General features: G+C 42.4%; 1 protein-coding gene across 1 annotated transcript in view; it reads right to left on the reverse strand.

Moving 5' to 3' along the window:
• Positions 1 to 22,508, reverse strand: part of TXLNB (taxilin beta) — a 37,881-nt gene extending 15,373 nt beyond the window's left edge. Inside the window, 5 exon segments of the mRNA XM_080941789.1 lie at positions 5,800 to 5,994; positions 11,580 to 11,750; positions 16,079 to 16,170; positions 19,225 to 19,670; positions 22,369 to 22,508. Of these exon segments, the coding sequence (XP_080797915.1) occupies positions 5,800 to 5,994; positions 11,580 to 11,750; positions 16,079 to 16,170; positions 19,225 to 19,657 (891 nt within the window). The 5' untranslated portion in view covers positions 19,658 to 19,670; positions 22,369 to 22,508.
• Between the last annotated feature and the right edge of the window lie 382 nt (positions 22,509 to 22,890).

Consider the following 22,890-nt stretch of genomic DNA (forward strand, 5'->3'; position numbering starts at 1 on the left):
CCCCAATAAAGAGACATAGACTATCAGACTGGATACATAAACAAAATCCAGCCTTTTGCTGCATACAAGAAACTCATCTCAGAGACAGAGACAGACACTATCTCAGAGTAAAAGGGTGGGAAAAAAACTTCCAAGCAAACAGCTCCAAGAAGCAAGCTGGAGTGGATATTCTAATATCGAATAAAGTAAACTTCCAACCAAAAGTTATCAAAAAAGATAAAGAAGGACACTTTTTACACATTACCGGGGAAATCTGTCAGGAGGAACTCTCAATCCTTAACATATATGCTCCAAATAAAAAATCACCCACATTCATAAAAGAAACTCTACTAAAGCTCAAAAAATACATTTCACCCCACACAATAATAGTGGGAGACTTTAATACCCCACTCTCACCAATGGACAGATCAGGGAAACAGAAACTGAACAAGGACACTGCAAAACTAGCAGAGACTTTGAACCAACTAGAATTAATAGATATATACAGAACATACTATCCTAAAGTAAAAGAATACACCTTCTTCTCACCACCCCATGGCACCTTCTCGAAAATTGACCACATAATTGGACACAGAACGAGCCTTCATCGATATAAGAAGATTGAAATACTCCCATGCATCCTCTCAGATCACCATGGTCTACGGCTGGTCTTTAACAACAACAAAGACAACAAAATGCCCACATACACATGGAAACTAAACAACGCTCTGTTAAAGGATAGCAGGGTCAAAGAAGAAATAAAGAAAGAAATTAAGGACTTTCTAGAATTCAACGAAAATGATAACACAACATACCCAAACCTATGGGATGCAATGAAAGCAGTATTGAGAGGAAAACTCATTGCCCTAAGTGCTTCCAAGAAGAAACTGGAGAGAGCTCACATCAGCAACCTGACAGCACAGCTAAAAGCCCTAGAACAAAAGGAAGCAGATATACCCAAAAAGAGTAGACGGCAAGAAATAATCAAAATTAGGGCAGAAATAGACCAAATAGAAACAAAAAAAACCATTGAAAAAATCAACAAAACAAAGAGTTGGTTCTTTGAGGAAATCAACAAGATTGATAAACCCCTAGCCAGACTAACTAAAGGGCAAAGAGAGAGTATCCAAATTAACAAAATCAGAAAGGAAAGTGGTGACATAACAACTGAAACTAAGGAAATTCAAGAAATCATCAGATCCTACTACAAAAACTTATACTCCACAAAATTGGAAAATCTGGAGGAAATGGACGAATTCCTAGACAGATACAAGGTCCCAAAGTTTAACCAGGACCAAGTAAACCATCTAAATAACCCTATAACACCTAAAGAAATAGAAGAAGTCATCAAAAGCCTCCCAACCAAAAAAAGCCCAGGTCCAGACGGGTTCAGTGCAGAATTTTATCAGACATTTATTGGGGATATAACACCAATATTCGCCAAACTATTCCAAAAGATAGAATCAGATGGAATATTACCCAACTCATTTTTTGAGGCTACAATAACCCTCGTACCTAAGCCACACAAAGACCCTACAAGGAAAGAGAACTTCAGACCAATCTCACTTATGAACATTGATGCAAAAATACTCAACAAAATCCTTGCAAACCGAATCCAAGAACACATCAAAACCATCATTCATCATGACCAAGTAGGCTTCATCCCTGGGATGCAGGGATGGTTTAATATAAGGAAATCCATCAATGTAATCCACCATATAAACAAACTTAAAGACCAAAATCACATGGTCATCTCACTAGACGCTGAGAAAGCATTCGACAAAATCCAACACCCCTTCATGTTAAAAGTCCTGGAAAGAACAGGAATCCAAGGCCCATATTTAAACATAATAAAAGCAATATACAGCAAACTAACAGCCAACATCAAACTTAATGGCGAGAAACTTGAAGCAATCCCACTAAAATCAGGGACTCGACAAGGCTGCCCACTCTCTCCCTACTTATTCAACATAGTACTGGAAGTCCTGGCTGGAGCAATTAGACAGCAAAAGGAGATCAAGGGGATACAAATCGGAAAGGAAGAGATAAAAACATCACTCTTTGCCGATGACATGATAGTGTACTTGAGTGACCCCAAAAATTCCACCAGAGAACTCCTACAGCTGATAAACAAGTTCAGCAAAGTGGCCAGATACAAAAGTAACTCAAACAAATCAGTAGCCTTCCTATACTCAAAGGACAAACATGTGGAGAAAGAAATTAGGGAAAAGGTACCCTTCACAATAGTTACAAAATCTATGAAATACCTTGGTGTGACTCTAACTAAGGAAGTGAAGGACCTGTATGACAAGAACTTCAAACCTCTAAAGAAAGAAATTGAGGAGGATCTCAGAAAATGGAAAGATCTCCCATGCTCATGGATTGGAAAGATCAACATCTTAAAAATGGCCATCCTACCAAAAGCAATCTACAGATTCAATGCAATTCCCATCAAAATTCCAACCCAGTTCTTCATGGAATTGGAAAGATCAATGTGCAATTTCATATGGAATAACAAAAGACCTAGAATAGCGAAATCCATCCTCAACAACAAAAAAACATCTGCGGGAATCACTATCCCTGACCTCAAGCTATATTACAAGGCAATTGTGCTGAAAACTGCATGGTACTGGTACAGAAATAGGCAAGTGGATCAATGGAATAGAATAGAAGATCCAGAAATGAGCCCTCATGTATATGGTCACCTGATTTTTGACAAAGGAGCAGTAAACATTCAATGGAAAAAGGACAGCCTATTCAACAAATGGTGCTGGTCCAACTGGCACTCAACATGCAAAAGAATGAAAATAGACCCGTTCTTATCTCCTTGTACAAAGCTCAAGTGTAAGTGGATTAAAGATCTCCACATTAAACCAGATACACTGGAACTATTAGATGAGAAAGTAGGGAAAACCTTAGAACACATAGGCACAGGAGAAAATTTCCTGAACAAAACACCAATGGCTCAAGCTCTAAGGTCAAAGATTAACAAATGGGACTTAATGAGATTGCAAAGTTTCTGTAAGGCTAAGGACATCGTCAAGAAAACAAAACGGCAACCAACAGAATGGGAAAAGATCTTTACCAACTCCACATCAGATAGAGGCCTAATATCCAAGGTGTACAAGGAACTCAAAAAGCTAGACACCAGAGAATCAAATAACCCTATTAAAAAATGGGGTACAGAGCTAAACAAATCATTTTCAGTTGAGGAACACCGAATGGCCGAAAAACATCTGAGGAAGTGCTCGACATCCTTAGCCATCAGGGAAATGCAAATCAAAACAACCCTAAGATTCCACCTCACACCAGTCAGATTGGCCAAGATCCAAAACTCAGATGACAGCAGATGCTGGCGAGGCTGCGGAGAAATAGGAACACTTCTCCACTGTTGGTGGGGTTGCAAGCTAATACAACCACTCTGGAAATCTGTCTGGCGATACCTTAGAAAATTGGATATAGTACTACCTGAAGACCCAGCTATTCCATTTCTGGGCATATACCCCAGAGACACTTTAATACACAACAAAGATATATGCACCACAATGTTCATAGCGGCTCTATTTATAATAGTCAGAAGCTGGAAGGAACCCAGATGTCCTTCAGAAGACGAATGGATACAAAAATTGTGGTACATATACACAATGTAATACTACTCAGCCACCAGAAACAATGACTTAACCAAATTCTTAAGAAAATGGCTGCATCTAGAGAAGATCATCCTGAGTGAGATAACCCAGTCACAAAAGAACAGACATAATATGCAGTCACTGATAGTGGGATGCTAACCCCAGAGGCTTGCACTCCCCCAGAAACAACTCACAGACTGTATGAAGTCCAAGAAATAAAGAAAACAAAAAATATACATATATTCACAAAACAAGAAGACTTTGACTATTCCCATGTTGCGTTTTGTTTTGCATGTACTTTACGCTTATTGCAACTAGTACGTTTTCAATGCATACTGTCAAGCCCTTGAAAAAAATCAAGTACTGACTAAAAAAACATATTCACATGGTTTTATGTAAAATTTATTTTAATGTCTGAAAAAACAGTACTGACAAAAATGTATAATTTTAAGCAAAAAATGTTTAAAATCTTTACATTTATCTTTGTTTTGCAAAATAAAGTCGTTTAAAAAAAAACAACAACAAAAAAAAAAAAAACAGCAAGATGAATATAATGTACCGCAGTGAATTCTCATTAAGGAGTACGAGCATACGATCCCTAGATGTGTGGAACTGAGGTTCAAACCCCGTAATGCTTTCTTGGCTGCTCTGATGCTGCTGTAGTTTGGATTTCAACCCAAACCGCAAGGTCCCATGTTAAATGCTTGGTGCCTAGCTCCACATGATTGGGACGTGGTAGAAAATTCAAGAGGCAGGGTTTGCTGGGAGACCTTCTGGTCTTCGGCAGCTAGTGCCCACCCCACTGTCCCAGGGACCTGGAGTGAGCAACTTGGCTCTGCCACTTTCTCAGCATGTTTATGTGCAGCTTTGACCCTAAAATGACGAGGTCACTTGCTTATGGACTGACACCTTCATATCTGTGAGCGACCACAAGCTTTTCTCTGGATAAGGAGACACACAGAATGTTGTATTGGGATTTAAATAGAACCAGTGCTGAGATTCCAGGCCATTCCTGTCTGAGCTCTTTCTGAGGAGAGCAGATACTTTCCCCATCGTCTCTCCCTTTCTTCTTTACTCTTGCTTCTATCCCAGATGGACTCAAACCTTCTCACAAGAGAAGATGGTCGCTAGTGATGTCTTGGAGTGAGTTTTCTGATTTCCCTCACTCTGATGACCGTGTGCTACGGATTCAGATATTGTTTTCTTGATAAAATCCTGGCACATTACCAACCCAGCCACTCATTATATCATTCACGTAAAATACTGAGAATGACAATCTTTGCGACTGTGAGACCCTCCCTGGGCCACTACGAGCGCCATGGCTAACATTAATAAGTTGGTGAGGCTTCTGAGCGTGCCTGTGAGGGACTGTCTGCATTAGGTAAACTTCTGGGCTAGCCTGTGAGGGATCGTCTAGCTTGATCTGGTTAACCGAGGTGGGCAGGTCCACCTTAATCGTGGGCAGTGCCATTTTGTGGTCTGAGGCCCTGAGTAAAGATGAGAAGGTAGGCTGGGTATGAGAACCCTGTATTCCGTGTTTTCTGTCTGTGGGCCAGTGTAAGCAATGAGGGAACAATTCTCCAAACCCGTAAGCCAGAACTTACCTTTCCTCCCCGATGTTGCTTCTTAGTAGGTATTTGGTCACAGCAACACAAAAAGTAGCTTACATAGATAGTGTTTTCCGATTGATAGTAAAGCTGCGACAAATGACATGTCGTGCGCATAACTTACACGTTGCTTGACACGGATTAGGCACTAAATAAATGATATTATGATTATTACATTATTAATGCTACGATCAGCTTGTTAATTGAGATGATATGTGAAGCCTAATGAAGAGAGTGGAGCTCTCTCCGGTCTTCGTGGGAAGGATTTTTGAAGAACCCAAGGACTGTGGTGGGTAACTGTGCTGGGTGACTGTGCTGGGTGACTGTGCTGGGTGACTGTGCTGGGTGACTGTGCTGGGTGACTGTGCTGGGTGATTGTGCTTTTATTCTGATGAGCTGCGAGCTCAGCTGGGTGTTTTGTAGGACTGTCTGTTTTTATTTTGGCTAGTAAAAGAAATCTAATCGTAACAATTAAGGAATGAAAGGGTTGACCGTGAATTTCTTCCTAACCCAGCCCCCTCCCCCCACGCTTCCAGGGCAGCTGGGGCCTGGGCGGAGTTCCGCGCTGCCTGGTGTGACCTCACCTCTTCTCTGAGCTCGTACTGGTCGATGATGCTTTTCAGTTTCTCCGCAAGCTCCGTGTTCTCCTGGCAGAGCTTCATGTTGCGTTCACTCTGCTGCTCGATCTGAGTCTGAATGTCTGTCAGAGTGGTCTGAAAGTGATTTGTGATCTCTTTCCTCTTCTCTTCTTCCTCGCGAGCCCGTTGGAGGGTTTCTTCCTGCCGAAGAACAAACAAGACATTTTGCGCTAGTTTAGAGGTGCCCACGGCTTAGGGAACTCAGGATAAGGTCCACCGAAAGAAGCAATGTGCAGGGCAAGCAGGGAGTTCCTTTCCCGTTCTTTACAGCTAGAGTTGGCCGATCCCTAAATACATCCGGGCAGGGATTCAGCTGGGAAGGCGGTCACTCAGGGCTGCTGGGATAGGTGATGAGCAACCTCCTTTAAAACTGAAGAGTCTCCTGTTGCTTGAATGACCTGCAGTCACATTGAGACTTTGATCTTTTAGTGGCGGCTCAGGGGTGGGGGTGGAGTAAGGGGTAGGGGGTGGGGGGCGTGTCAGGGGCTGGTGAGGGAGAAGCAGGGGAGGCCACTGATTTAATGACAGGTGGGAAGCAGATCATGAGTTGTTTCTGTGTTTAGGGGTGTGGCGCGGGGTGGGGGTGGGGAGAGGTGTTTGCAGCAGAGAAAAATAGATGTAATGTTATTCTATAAAACCATGGAATATTAACTTCAGAGTTGTATCACCCAGATTTTATAAGCGAGATCATAATATAAACTTCTTTTTCCTTTTAGGTTTTATTTTTACTTATGTTTGTATCTCTTTGTGAACGAATATGTGCCGAATGGTGTGGGCGCCCAGAGAAGCTAGAAGAAAGCATCAGAGCCCCTGGAACTGGAATTACAGGTGATTGTCAGCTGCCTCGCATGGCCCGGGAACTGAACTTGAACCCTCTGCAAGACCAGCAGGTGGTCCGTAAGAAAGACATAGTATCAGGAAGCTTTAGTCCAAGCTATTCAAAACCCTGGATATTTCATTTCTGGACAGAACAATCATTTTGTGTTCTAAACAAAATATTTGCAACATAAATTTTGAACTAGAAGGTCATAAGGTTGAAATCTCCTTAAATAAAAGGAGACATTTACCAACATCAACCCCTTAACCATTTCTTCCCGTTGAGGAACTGAAAGTTTGATACTATTCCTGTTCTTTTTCTCTGACATCAGAACTCCACATTCATCGATAGGTACTAGCAATGTTCCCATACTCCTCTGTCTACTCCAGGGATTATATGTGATATAACTGCTCCTTTTATTCGTTTAGAATAAAGGGTTTGTTCTCGCTGTATTATCCCAAAGATGGACCCACACTGCTGAGGGACAGCACACACTCTCAGATTCCTTTCAGTCCTAGCTAACTGTTAATGGGAGAGCACATTTCATTGTTGGCAATGAAATAACACTTCATTTAGTTCATACCAACATCAAATTATATTACAGGACTTAGGAAGAGAGGATGAACTTAGAAGAACTAATTGCACAAAGTCTTTATTAGAATAGAATAATGTGATCAAAATGAAAACTGACCTGGAAAATATATGCCCCAGAAGTATTTTAATTTACCGCTCCTTTCCGTCTTTCTTATATAATATTAACGCATTGCCTAACCTGTTGGCCATCAGAGTTATAATTTCATTGTACTGTAACTTCTTAGGGATATTATAAAAGAGGCTGCCTAATCTAATGATTATTTGAGATAACATTCATATCTGTATTCATACATCACTGAAGATGATTGTAGCTATCAGCTAGAATAACTGGACACATCTGTCATAGTGAATGACACCTCATTGCTCCTGATAGAAGTCCCCAAATATGAATCATATGACTATAGTCTATGATCTTAATTCTTGTTTCTAAAGATTCCAGATATAAAGGAAAAGTCTATGCCATGCTTCTGAGAAAGTCTACTTACCATATCTGAGCGTATGCTATTAAACATATTCCATGCCACTCGGCTCTGGCTTATTAAATGGCAGCTTGAGTTTTTTATTCTTTGTATTGCCCCTCCCCCCCTTTAACAGGAGGAAGAGCACAAGGTCTAGTGCTTCTAACAATTATGTTCTTCCTCGTCATGGCCTAGAAATAAGAATTAAGAAACCGTGGACCGGAGTCCCAGAAACTGTGAGCCAAATCAACCTTTTCTTCCTGTAAGTTGGTTTATGCAAGATATTTTATTACAGCATTGGAAGGTCAACTAACATAATAATAACAGAACCCAGAGCCTCTACACTGTCATAACTTACAGGATATAACTGTCAACCCGATGGAAATGTACATTATCAAACGAAGGACAGTAAATAAGTAAACAACTTGGTCTACAAGGGCCCAAATGTGAAAACATCAGGGAAGAATTCTAAGGGAGGTATTATAATTCTGTTCAGTGACATGAAAGAAGATATCATCCTGACAAACTAAAACCAGGAGGTCTCAGAAAGGAAAAACAATTCATGAACTAAGTGGGGATCCTGGAATTTAAAACCGTGCGCTTTTCTAACTACACAACGGAGAACAGGCTATGAAATGGCCTAATCAGAAGACCAAGGAAAAGCATGAGGACTGTGGGACAATGTCACAAGACCAACATGCCCACAGCCAGAATCCAAGGAGAGAGGAAGGAGGAGAACACAAATTAGTGAATATATTTGAAAAAGTGACACTTGAAAAATATTCCAAGTTTGCTGAAAAATGGATACTTAAAGCTCATAAAATACCAAGTGGGATTTATGTTAAACAAACAAACCCCAGGGACTGGAAAGACAACTCAGAGGTCCTTGGTTTGGTTCCCAGCACCCACAGGACAGATCAGAACCATCTGTAATTCTAGCTTCAGGTATCCAACACCCTTTTCTAGCCTCCATGGCTACCACACGCATGTGGCACCCTTAAATGTGCGCAGGCAAAACATTCATTCACATACCATGTTTTAAAAATTAAAAACAAGGGAGACCACTAATATATACAAAGGCTCTAAAAATAAGAAACCACTAGAAATAGCTTGGAATAGCCATAGGAAAATGACATGTCACATGAGGAGGAATAGCAGCTCAAGTTATGGCTGCTGTCACCATCAGAACAGTGATGGCCAGAATAGAATGGAAAAAGGGCTGGAGGGATGGCTCAGTGGTTAGAGCACTGACTGTTCTTCCAGAGGTCCTGAGTTCAAACCCCAGCAACCACATGGTGGTTCACAACCATCTGTAATGGGATCTGATGCCCTCTTCTGGTGTGTCTGAAGACAGCGACAGTGTACTTATATATAATAAATAAATAATAAATCTTTTTAAAAAAGAGATAAAAATAATAAATAAAACGGACAACTTCGACATCCAATAATTACAATTCTCAATAGGAAGGGCAAATGAATAAACAAGAGGCATCTTAAAGATAACGGACAGAGAACTGTCTGGCAGCAGAGCTGGAGCCCGACAGACCCGAACAGGAAGATCTTTAGGTTGAGGGGAAATGATGCCAGACGGGACACTGAAGCTTTAGACCCAGTAAAAAAGCATCAGGAAATTCAAGAACCTGGGTAGAGCGAAAAACAGGTTTTCTTTTCATTTTTCAGGGGATACAGGTGATACTAAAGACAAAAGCAACCCTGTCATCTCGTGGGTATCATAAATGCACAGATTTGTATACACAGAACATTCTAGCTTGCATACAGGAGAAATGATGGAACACCCTTAGCTACAGTGTTTCTACATGTGTGATATGGTATAATATTGACTCTGGATAACTAGGAACCATTAGAAATGTTGATTGTAACCACAGATTAACCACCATAAATAATGCAATGAGATAGAATTTGAAAATGCCAAGAGATAAGTTAAAATATAATTTAAGGAATCTTTGGATTGGGAGGTTCAGGGAAAGAATAAAGGAACAGAAGAGAGAGGGAAGTGGAAAGGCTCCTGTCAACAAGTAAACCTTCTCTGTGTATAAAAAGAACCTATCTGTAGCTTTATACTTTGTAGACCCAGGTGGAGAGAAGAGATACACCGTGCAGACAAACAAGAGAGTAAAAGAGCTCAAAGGGCTGGACTAATGTCAGATAATATAAAATTCAAGATAAATATTATCAGATGTGCATGATGATAAAATTACAGCTTTCCAACAAGATAGAAGGTGAATATGAAGAAGTCCAACATCCTTGCTTCAAGAAGCAAAAACTGGTGTACTGGGAAGAACTAGTCTGTTCTGCAGCTGATACTGGGCTTGTACGGATGGTTGCAGAGATAATCGTCGCGTATGGAATACCGCATAGGCAACGGCTGGACAGCGTTGGCTCCAAGCACATGCTGGTTGTTTACCAAGAGAGCACATCCATGATTAGCTATACAAATTAAACATTCCCGGCCTGAATGATCAGATGTAAGTCAGGGTTTGGGGTTTGACTTCTTATTTCAGCATGTTAAACGTTCATGGCTGTAAATGCCTGAGTACAATGAGAGGCTGTTGGTGCAGATCAAACGGCGTAGCATGCACAGACCTAAGTTGTCAAAGCCATACTCCTCTCCCTTTAAGTCTTTCAGTAACACATTCCCACCCCCACTCCTCCACTGTATGACATCATAGGAAGACAGGAGTCTTTTGTAAACTCAGAACACTACCTCTTGAGCTGAAGATGGCGCCCCCATCTCCAGGTCCCCATCTAACGTGGACCTCTGGTGGTTCCTGGCACATTCATTGCACAAAAACCAGAACAAACAACCAACCCAGACTCCTGTCCTCTCTAGCTTGCAATGTGACAGTCACAGTCCAACACGCTGGCTTCCCAGTCCCCAAACGTCCTTTCGGATATATTGTCTGATTCAGTACTGTGTGTCTGAAACTTTGGGGTCTACCACTGGAAGGGGCCTGTCCCTGCGTCTTACTTTTCAATGGAGCTGGTAATAAGATTAAATACACTGCTGGGAACCCATGCTGCCGTGAATGAAACCCAAGTAGACATAAAGGAGCGACCAGTCTATTATTTTTAGGTTGAATAATAAAGTCTTAAAGAGCTCGTGTGTATGTGTGTGTGTGTGTGTGTGTGTGTGTGTGTGTGTTTTAAGCAGCTTCTTTCCTCAGACAACTATTGATACTTCAGCTCTTCACCTCCCTTAATCATACCAATCTATGCTACGTCAGGTAGAATTCATTAGAAATATAGAATGTTGAGTTCTTACAAAAATGTTAAGTGAAAACTAAGGTATAAGGAGACGATCCAGAGGTCAAGACCATTGGCTGCTCTTCCAGAGGATCTGAGTTCAATTCCCAGAACCCACGTGGCAGAACCCAGCCATCTGCAAGGCGAGCTCCTATGACTTCTTCTGGCTTCCTTAGGCACCAAGCACACATGAAATGCACAGACGTCGTGTTGGCAAAACACCCAAATACGTAAAGTAAAAAATAAAGATAATTAAATAATTAGCTGAGGGATATCAAAAACAGTTCATCAAAACCAAACCAACCAAACAAAGGCGCGTGAACAAAAGAGGCAGGGTCGTCACGCTGGGTCTGCACTGTTACCGTTGTGTATGCACCCTGCCTGTGGAATCTCATTTAGCTTTCCCCCTTCTGACCACATCAGTCAGAAGTTGGGGGACCACTCTCGGAGATGAATAACTTGAAGATCACAAATGAGCAAGTGCAGGAACTGGCATTTGACTTCACTGCCGTCCGGTTGTAAGCCGGGCTTTCTCCAGAGAGAGGAGTCCTGTGTCTGTAAGAATCGTGTTTCCAAGCCAGGGTGCCACGTACCTTCAGCGTCTTGTTGTGCCTCTGTAGCTCCCGACACAGGCTCTCCAGTTTGCTCCGAGCCAGGATGGCTCTGTTGTGTTCACTCTGCAACTGGTCCTTCTCTCTCTGGGTTTGTGCCTGCTGTTTCAGTAGCAGCTTCAGTTTCTTCTGCTCAGTGCGATGTTCGTCCAGCTAGACGTGGGGTTACAAGGGACATAGAAATCAGCAGGGATGTCTGCAGCTCACAGAAAAGACACAAAGCCTAAGAACTTCCTTCCTTTCTTTTTTTTTAATTATCAGAGATGAGGACCAAACCCATGGCCTTTTGCTTGCTAGGTAAGCGCTCTATCACTGAGCTAGATCCCCAACCACACCTAAAGACATTCTGAGTGGTTGTTTGGAGCTATTTTTAATCATTATCCAACTCTCTGGAAACTCATGAACTTCATAAGTGCCACCACTATATAACGTGTAGATAGTTTTAGAGCATAATATATGATTTTTACATAACTTATTTCTATTAGCATCCTCTTTCTTTTTCTTTGTCTAAAAATGGCTTTCTTTCTTTTCTTTCTTACTGTTTTGTCTAATGATACCATCCACTGCTATCCACAAAAGGTAGACACACCTGAGACCCTGGAAACTCCTAGAATTCATGGCAGTATCTTGTATCCAGACCATGGCCAACTATTGGTTTGCCTGGCATAGAGTTTGCTCCCGTAATTTTTTCTGCAAATAAGCTAACAGTGGCTTTAATAAAAATAGGTAAGAGACAAACAACTTCATGGTAAATATAAGTGAAGCTCTCTTTTTATAATTTTGGGGCTTAGATGTGGATTCTTTGGGTATGGAAAAGCAAGAGAAAGTATACCCACAAACACTGAAGCCTTGAGTAGTTTTTTTTACCAAAGCCTCAGAAACAGCTGCAGTACAACACACTGGCGTGAAAGGCGACTGTTTCTAACATTCCCTGCCGCCTGTAGGTTCTGTCCCCAACTGTCTCCAACTTCTCTGTGCCTACCACAAAGACATCATGACCCTTGTCTCTGGTGATCCAGATGCATGGAAACATGTGGCCCCCATATTCTCCATGTTGGGATTGCTAGAAATGATATAGGATTCCCAAATAAACAGAAAGTTCAGATACTAACAAATAATTTTAATACAAGTATATCCCTAAACATTGGATGGGCCATATTTTTTATTAAAATTGTTCATTGTCTAAAATGTAAAATTAATTGGGTCCAATGTAGTTTTCTTTTCTAAATCTGGTAACACTATTGCAAAGTCTTAGTTCTAATGGAGGGAGGGGGCATGAGAAACAGCCTCCAGAAGCTGCCGGACAGAAACCTGCAAATTCTAGGTGTGCTAATGTCGGTCTGAACACTAATGTGGCCACATGCAAGCATAGAGTTGGGTCTGTAACTGTTCACGCCACTGGACTTGGTTTCCTTAGTGCCTAGATGTTGTTTAAGCCAGGAGGAGACTGTTTATTAATAGCCATGTTGGCTAAGAGCAAGAAAACTCCCCGGGGAGCTATCGGGTGTCTGGATGCTCGGGGTTCCTGGTGCCTCCTGGGCCTGGTGGAAATTGATATACGGTCCACATTTGACCACATCTTAGTTTCTCTGTTTAAAAAGTCTGTTGGTTTTTCCTTCTGAATTATTTGAAGGTTGTCATACTTTCTTTGGCCCATATCTTGTTTTATTCTCTTTCTCCTACCATGTTGAATAACCATTATAAACCACCTTCAAATTAAGTCATGAACATGCATGTTTGATACTCTACGTTTATATGCAAGTGCAATTTCTACTTTTTAGGAATTAAGATTGGAAAAAGAAAACCATGCTCTTGGAAATAAGGATCAGCATTAATGTCCTTGAAAAGCCAGGGCTCCTCCATTAGGCATTTCTCGTGCTAAACTTTTGTTCACACAATAAATATGGTCTTCTCATTTTGTACAGAAATGAGTAGACAGGGTAAAGCTTCCCATGATTATAGCAGGACTTTTCTTCCCTGAGACTGACACATTGTTGCCGTTACAGACTAAGCTCTACTTTTGAGGACTAAGCCATATGTCAAAACTTTTCAAGTTCATTGATGTTGACATAATGGGACAAATTTTTGTATCTTGGAAAATCCTCTGCATTTTGGGCTATTTAACACTAATCTGAGCGTCTCTACCTACTGTATGGCAACAACATCATTTGACTGTGAGAGGCAGAAATATCTCCTGGCAGAGACACCCGTTGTTCCATGGTGTACAAGTCTGCCTGTGTCTAGGAAACACTGCCCTGTGTGTCAGGAAGCAAATATACTTTCTGTGCTTTGTAAGTTGGAAGACAGATGATTTATGTTTTGCCATATTTAATCTTTGGTTGTATTATAAGACCATGTACATTTAAATTTTAGCCAGATCTATTTCCCTTGTCTTTAAAATAAAAGGCTCTCAACTTTTGAATTGTTTTAGTGGCTGGATGATTTTTTTTTTTTAAATAGATTAGACTTCTGTGCTTGTGTTTGAGGGCCGGGGCTTTTGCGTCTCAGTTCTGTTGGGATATGCAGGGCTTACTGTAGTTGAATAGCTGTGTTCTGATGGTGTTACATTGCCCTGGCTTTTACTGATTGTGTTGTTTCACAAGATTTTAACCATCTGGGAGGCTTTTGTCCATGGATGTTCCTGTCGTAGTAGGTACTGGGAGGGGACTAATCTCAGTGATCCTGGTGCAGTAGGATCTCCGGTGGCTATGCTCGGGTGTGAGGTTCTGGATCTGATGAAGACCGGAAGATAGTTGGTAGGAAAACGGAGGTTCGGCAGGGATAGCAGCCCACTCAGTGCAACTGGGCGAGCCGCAGAGGATTCCGTGGGCAAGGAAAGTGGGCACCGGAAGTGAATCTAACCTGTTGGGTTCTGGGTCGGCAGGTCTGAGGAAGGTGGGGTGGTGGGAGAATGACAGTGTGGGCGGGGCTTTTAGTGAATGACATGAACATGGGCGGGGCTTTTAATGAATGACGTGAACATATTGTAACTGAGTCAACCTCAGCCCAGTGCTGGGTGTAGTTTTCAATCCACAGAGGCACAGTACTGGAAATGTGCAATCAGTATAAAGATTTTATCTGAAATTTCTTATTTTCTTTCCTTCTTCATTAAATTTAAAAACTAAAAGCACAATTGGTGTCAATGGCTAAGTTAGAATTGTAGTAGTGATTCTTTCTTTTAAGTACATAGAAGTTGTGGAAATTTCTGGAAAATGTCTTTCTAAGGTCATTTCTGAATGTGGTCATGAAGTATCCTTACTTATTAATGAACATATCTTTATTTATTGATGGACACAACGCCTGCCAGGTACTATTACAGGTTTCAGGCTGTGAGCCTGGGTGAACTCAAGTGGCAGTTGGAGTTGTGGTATCGGAGTCCACAGTTCATTCCCTATTTCAGACATTTTCTATACTAATATCCTAATCAATGAGTAAGGAAATAGACTTTTATCTCCATGTAACTAATTAAATGTTTTCTTTTTTTTTTTTTCTGTCCTGAAATGGAAATGTGATTGGTCTTTGGGTTCGCTTCTGCACTTAGTGTGTTGTTGGGGATAAGACAGGTCCAGCTGTGGTAAGGCTGCTACAGGCTTGACTGTCTAACGTGGTAACTAAGGGGATTTCCTGAACACAGGATGCAGCCTTGCCTCTTGGAGTAATCTCCCTCAGACTGGGGAGGCAATTCTTCTCCTCCCAGCAAGTAACCCTGTAAACGGTGTCAGGTGACAGTGAGGAATACGTCTTACTTCCTGCCAAGTTTAGCAAATGACGATAGAAAATGAACAATAAACTGCCTTGGTAGGCAGTGGGCAGGTTGAAGGGATGATGGACAGACAGAACAGAAAATATTGAAGAAGGAACACAGGTGTGTAAGTCAGAGCCACGTGACATACGCAGCTGACTGTGGTTCAGGTTTAGGGGAAAATATCCTCGACCTCCAACCTATGCTATGCCAGTTTAAATTGCTAATAGCCCGTGTTGAGCTGCATTGTACTTTTCTGCCCTCATTTTAGCAACATGGCCATAAAGCTAGAAAACTGTGGGGTGGTGGCATTAACTCCTCTTTGAATTTCCCCTCTTAGCCCTTGAGAAACATGGACGTAGAAGCTGAATGGAAAATTGATATTCATCCACATCTTTACAGAGAAGATAATTTTGTTTTTAAAGCTAACAGGAACTTAAAAAAGAAAAGAAGCCCACAAATTTCAGCTATCTGTACTCCTTTCTGGCTCCTCCCCCCAAATTATGCCCACAGTTGAGCAGGGAGAACGTTACCTTCTTTGTTCTTTCTATGTTACAAGCCAGCCTTTCTTTTTCCTTTAAACACACTTTTCTCCTAGCATTCTGTGACACCAGCGATGGCTTGTTTGTGGTAAGTAGCTGTGTCCTATAATGATGCTCATGAAAAGCCACATTCTCTTCTCAGCCATGACACTTGAGCTGAGGGCTTTCTGACAGAAAGATCTGATGAAAAGTCTTACCAGTTCAGCATACTTCTTGAATAAAAAATCAAGCTTTTCGTCAGGGGCTTGCAACTTGTTTAGATTTTGCATGAGCAAATTAGCTTCTTTACCTAAAGAAAGAATCAAAAATGTGGTTGATCGTATGGTCAGGGGCTAGGGACCTGGGTATTGGATTGATCCCTTGCAAATTAGGACCAAAACCTCAGTCACCAACCCTGAGGCAAACCGAGAGCCTTCCTGTACCCCAGCTAGGAAAGCCTCAGCCTTTCAGAGTAAGGACTAGCTCATGTGGCATAGAGTCAAATTCATGGTGGAATTTCAATAAATGCTTGCTAAAGCAGGAGTCCCCAAACTTCCTTTTTCATTCTCATTACTTCCCCTTGTGTATCCTTAATATTCTAAAGGCAAGTGCGTCACAGCATCAACTTTATGAAATGATAGGTTATTCATATCCTATATTAAGAAAGAAAGAAAGAGAGGGGGAGGAGGGAGACAGGGAAGCAGGGAGGGAGGGAGGGAGGGAGAGAGAGAGGGAGGGAGAGAAGGAGGGAGAGGGAGGGAGGGAGAGAGAGGGGAGAGGGAGGGAGGGAGAGAGGGAGGGAGGAAGAGTGAGGGAGGGAGGGAAAGGGAGAGGGAGGAAGAGAGGGAGAGAGAGGGAGGGAGGGAGGAAGGGAGGGAGGGAGGGAGAGAGAGGGGAGAGGGAGGGAGAGAGAGGGAGGGAGGAAGAGAGAGAGAGGGAGGGAAAGAGGGAGGGAGAGAGGGAGGGAGGGAGAGAGGGAAGGAGGGAGGGAGGGAGAGAGGGAAGGAGGGAGGGAGGGAGGGAAGGAGGGAGGGAGGGAAGAAGGGAGGGAGGGAGGGAAGAAGGGAGGGAGGGAGGGAGGGAGAAGCTAATCAGAATTACCGAGAAGCAGGAAAGAACAGTGTTAGTACGTGAGGCTGAAGGTACTTCAGCCCAGGCCAGAGCTTTGACAATCTAGGGAGCCTGAAAACATTACGACTGTGAGTGTAGCTGAGACCGGACTGTGTGTAGAAGAACAGGTTAGTAACATAGAGTGGGGTGGGACAGGAAGGCCACTGGCCCACACATGCCCAAAGCAGGCCTCTGATGCACAAACAGAAATTCTAGCCAAACACATTGGGCTGGAGTTGGGTAATTTGCAGAGCGGCAGGGGAAAGAGGTCTAGTTACTTTCTCATCCTGAAAAACTGTCCTAATGATTTGGCAATTGTAAGTATTGTTCAGATTTATAAGACAACTCATGGGAGAGAGTACGAAAGCTCCAAACGGCTGTCTTTACTTTTCTCACTCAGGGCCCTTGGTATTTCATTCTATCACACCGTACAAACGAGCGAGATGTGGTTCTATCTAGCTATCTCAGAAGCTGAAGAAGACGTAAGGGAGAAGTGAGAAACGTGAAACTAACCACGCCTTGTCTTTGAAGTGAGTGCTCTGTTAGCAGTCACAAGTAGGGGCTGTCCTGGGTGCAGTAGTGTGTTTTCCATCATAGGTTGCAAGGGATGCAAAATTAGCTTTCTCTCCCTTCATCCACAGTTATTGTTGATGCTGCCAATGTTCTTCAACAACATTTCCTCTTCTGCATGTTTCTACAGTTCGTGTGTTTGCTTTTCTCTCTGTGCCAAGAGCCGCTTCACCAAAGTGCCATCCCTTCATTTTGTTCTCTCAGCACAGAGCCTTATAACCAGGCGTTAGCCAGTCATGAGATCAATGAATGGATGACCAGTCAGGTATATGTCTTCCGCAGTTCTTGGCGGATGTAACCACGATGTTGTTATTATTAATTTTGTTTTGTTTTTCTGTGGCCTATCCTTAGTCAAAAATATTTTACAATAAGTGATCTAACTGACAATTGTTTTATCAAAAATTATTTCCCCTATTTATTATATTTTACATGTTTGCTATGTTTGCTTTAAATATTCCATTACTTCATTCTTATAGCAAATGACTATGGAATCTTTAATTTGTCATCTTTGATCTTATACCATAGGCATCCAATGATATCCAACACACACACACACACACACACACACACACACACACTCACACGCACACACACTATTCTTGAGATTAAAAAAATCCAATTGGGAATAAGATACATTATCTATATACTCTCCCCTAAAACGCATGGTTAGAAATGCTTGTTAGTACCGCTAAAGAATGACTCGGGGCATAATGCAGACCGAAGATGATAACTTTAGGATGTGGCTAAGATGCCAATCAGTTCTGAGCCAAATGTCAAGTAGAAGCACTACGCTCATAGGGCTGGAGGTGGCAGACGTTCCCAGGTAGAATGTACGCAGGCATTTGGAGAATCAAAGATCTAAGATGAGGTTGACTTTGGTAGTGGTGAGGTCAGGGATGGAGTTGGAAAGAAAAAAAAATGCAGGGGATACAGTGAAATGAGATCAAGCTTAAGCCAGTCAGGGTTAGACCACAGGACCAAAGAAACATTTTAAGACTTTTGGGTTGGAATTCTAAGGGTAATGGGCAGCCATGTGTGTACAGTGATTGTCACTGTGTGACAAACCTTCACTTTAGTAAGATGAAAAGGGATGAGCTAGAAAGAAAACAGCAATAGAAAATTTAGTGAATCCCAAGAAGAGAGTTTGAAATTAATCCAAATACATGTATATGGTGAATAGGTTATTTCTCTGCCAGGGGAGGAGCCAGTTCAAACCGGATTAGAGTATAACGGAGGCAGGTTTACCGGGAATCTGTTCACAGGCCAGCTTGTAGGCTCTAAGGAGGTCAGGGGAGAGACCATGGGGAGAAGGGGAGGAAGGTAAAGACAAAAGTCCTGGGGAAGTGGAGAGGAGAGAGAGACAGACAGAGACAGGCAGAGGGAAGGATTAAGGGAGGGAAGGAGGGAGAGGGGAAGAGAGGGAGGGAGGGAAAGGGGGGGAGAACAAAATTCAAAATGTCTGGATAATATAGGGAAGAGCCTAGGGGAGCCCAGTCCCTAGGCTGGAAAGTTCTAGAATAGGGCAAGGAATGCCTAGTAGGGACCTAGAGGCCTGCTTTGGTATGTAAAATATTCACCCCAGTCCCTTGGCCCCTGGGGTCTGAAACCAAACAGTGGCTTTTCCTGCTGTTAAAGCCAATGGAATAATGAAGAGCAAAGTCATATATCAGAACATAATACTTGCCTAATCCTTTTAGGATTTTCTTTTCCAGCTTTTGCTCTTTATTGCTGACAGGCTCTTTGGTTATGGCTGGCTCTTCCGGAGCAGTGGGTTCTCTGTCTGTCTCCTCAGCAGTTTCTTCATAGTCACCATCTTCATTGTCCAGTGCTTCTGTGTTTGGGGGCTGCTCCTTAGTTTCAGGGGTGCCTTCTTTTCCCGTGGGACTGGCTGCAGACCCGTACATGCTTATGATATCTTCCAGTTGTCGGCTCAGCTCTTCAGAGATGTCCTGGGCTCCCTTCTCAGGATGTAGGCTCGCCTCTTGCTCTGGTGCTGGGTCTGAGGCTGAACACTGCTGGCCATCTTGCTTTCCCTGGACGTTTTGGTTGAGTGACAAGCTGTCCCCTGGGGGATTTGGCTGTTCTACCGAGAGTTGATCAGGATGATTAGTCTCCATATGGGAGTGGGATCTGGTGGTAAGCACAGTTATGTTTTACCTGATGAATTCGCTTACGCATTAATGGTAAGGATGTCTCTCAGAGAGATGCCAATTAGTTTTGGTATCTGCCACAGAATAAATAAATTTTCAAATACCATTGACACTAAAATTCTGGTCACATTGCTGGCTACTTTGAGTGTAATCGTCACATTTTAGAGGTATCCCTTTTTTTGGAAATTGAGCTAATTTATGGTATTGTTTTTTATGAATATATTTGTCAATGGGTGTTAAGATTTTCAGGTGTAGACCTCACAGTCTTTAAAAGTGCACCCACAAAGACATTTTCATTCAAAGTTTAATTTTTATTTAATTTTTAATTTAATATTTAATGCAAGAATCATTGTCCTCACTAAAAAGTCATTCACAATAGTTATACCCTTAAGCTATTTTTAATCTTTAAGTAGAACATTTTAATTTGTATACTTCAAAAAATAGCTTTTCTGATGTTCCCTTCCTGATAATGAGTAGCATGCAATTATCAATTAGAAAGAACAATTTTTTGAGCTTTTTAATTAAAACAGGGAATGAGGAACATATAAACAAGCCAGTAATATGAATAAATGATGATCCTTATAAATGTGTCTTCATGTGTATATATGTGAGTGTAGTGTGTTAACACGTGTGTGCACGTGTGTGCACGTGTGTGCACGTGTGTGTGTGCACGAGTGTGAGTGTGTGCCCGAGGAGGATGTCTGGTATCCTGTTCATCTTATTCCTTTAAGACAGTGTCTCTCACTGAACCTGGCACTAGGCTGGTAGCAAGCAAGCCCGTTATCCTCCTGCCTCTGTCGTTAACAGTAGTGCGGCCGCAGGCTCATTTAGCTGCATCCAAGTTGTCACGTGCTTGTTAGGCTCTGAACTCAAAGTGTTGTGTGCGCACAGCCAGGACGTTACCCACTGAGCCATCTCTCCAGCCTCCATCTATACTACCTCCTTACATTTCTATAACATTTGTCTACTCTAGAAACTGACTTCATCTTGGAAGTAAACAGATTATAATTTTCGAACTCAAGAAGTTCTAGAAAAGTGTAAGATTTCTAAAATATAGCAAGCAGTGTATGTCTTAAACTAGAACAATAATTCAAATGCAATACGGACTCAAACCAGACATACTGGGACATGTCTGTTATTCTTCATGGAGGCAGAAAGGTCAGATATTTGAGGTCATTCTCAGCTATATAGAGAGTCCCATGCCTGCCTCTGCTATATGACCCTGTCCCCAGCAACAACATCAAACCAACAACCCAGATAATAATATGGCCTCTGGGAAATATGGACCCATACAACAAACTGCATTAAAGCTTTGCTCCCACCACATGGGAGGGGGATAGATTTGGCTTAGGTTTTTAAGTTCTGGTACATTTTGTTTACCAACAGAACTCAATAATTGGGCTGCTAATTATACAGCACAAAAATATGGCGGCCTCCTCTTGCTTCCCACGTCTTGCTGTTGTGTTGGCACGTCCGTGGAAACACCCATGCTGTGTTCCAAACTGCACAGCTTGCTCGTCCCATTCTCAGGGCAAGTGTCAAGCACTTGAATGCCAACAAGAGAGCCGGAAAAGAGCAGTGTTGCGCAGACACTCCCCACCCACCCATGGCGCTCACCCTGCCTTCGATGACTTAGAAGGAAGTTCACTCATTTAATTCAGCCACTTGGTTATCACAAAATGTGGCCATGTCTCCATCCATCCCTGCAATTTAGATCCTGACCTCCACTCACTGTGCTCTGCCCTATATATAACTCCTGCCCTCCCCACCCCAGCCACACGGCAAGACACGTGTCACCTGCTGTCCTGCCACCCAGCCAGAAGTTATTTTAAGTTCTTCTAAAATGAGTTCTGACATTTAGCCCTTCATCCCTGAAGTCAAGAGAATAGGCTCTAAGTCAGACTAAAAATAGTGAACATTTACTGGTTTGAATCCATATGTGAGCTTTTAAGTGTTGGGGAGATTATCGTTGGGTGAGATCTAAAGTCAATCAAATTTCAAGGCCGTTGTTTCAAACAGTCCATGAGCATGTTACTGTGGGTAGGGCCACATGAAAATGTTCTTGCGATCTATTCAAGCCTATCAGATGCTACAATTGTTTTCATACTTTGGTCCATGAATATCTTTACATTTCTGTTCCACATTAATTGATGTGTGTGTGTGTGTGTGTGTATGTGTGTGTGTGTGTGTGTGTGTGTGTGTGTGTAGCACTGGGGTTCATTCCCAGCACCTCAAATGCTTCCCTGTTGTGCTATATCTCCAAACCCCAATCTTCTTTTAAAACAGTAACCTGTTTTGTTTACAGGACAATCTACTTTTTTTTTTTGTTGTTGTTGTTGTTAAAAAAGGCCTCAGAACAAATTAAGAAGGAAAAGCAAATATAAACAAAACCAAAGAGCTTTAAAATAGTCCCCTTTGTAGTAAAGTTTCCTCTAGCAAAGAAACTCTAAAATCTGTCTTTTACAAACTTTATTGGCCCTGCGCCCCTCCGGTGGGGACTGTCCCCCTGTTCTAGCAGTCCCTGTGGCCGCTCAGGCACACCATCCCTTCCGGATCTTTTCTTTAGAAGTTGAACAATGGAAAGTCCTTCCAACATTTTCATGGCATCTGCAACTTCGGGGCACTACAGACTACAGGCTGCCCCTTGCAAGGCGTGGGGGAGTGTTTGTCACACTTACCAGAAGGAAGGGAGCAAAGCAGGAAGAGAAAGGAGAGGAAAGAGATGGCTGAGAGTCAGAGCAGCAGCAGCAGCAGGAACAGGCGGCGGGCTGTGTTCTTAAAAGGAGGGAGAAACCACACACACACACACACACACACACACACACACACACACACACACACACGCCCACAAAGGGAGGGGGTGGGGAAGGGAACTTCCCATGACACAGCAAGAGAGAAGTCTGCCTTTGCTTCCGTAGATGTCGCCAGGGGAGTATCCTCTGAAAGAAAAGCAGCTGGTGGATTGTGAGACACTCCACATTAAAATTCACATGCAGATGAATGGCCTCCTGGTCGGTTTTCCAGCATTGTTATTTTGGACTCCTCGGGAGTGTTTTTATTTCTTGGTTCATCTCCCTCTTGGTTTAAGATTCAGTCCCTTCACTGGGCTGGACTTTTTTCAGGTTTGTTTTAAGAATGGCCAAAGATGGGGTGGGGCATAGCACAGGAGAGGTGGCAGAGACCCCGGTTCTGAGGACACT

The sequence above is a fragment of the Micromys minutus genome, assembly GCF_963924665.1.
Source record: "Micromys minutus genome assembly, chromosome: 30".
Taxonomy (NCBI): Eukaryota; Metazoa; Chordata; class Mammalia; order Rodentia; family Muridae; genus Micromys; species Micromys minutus.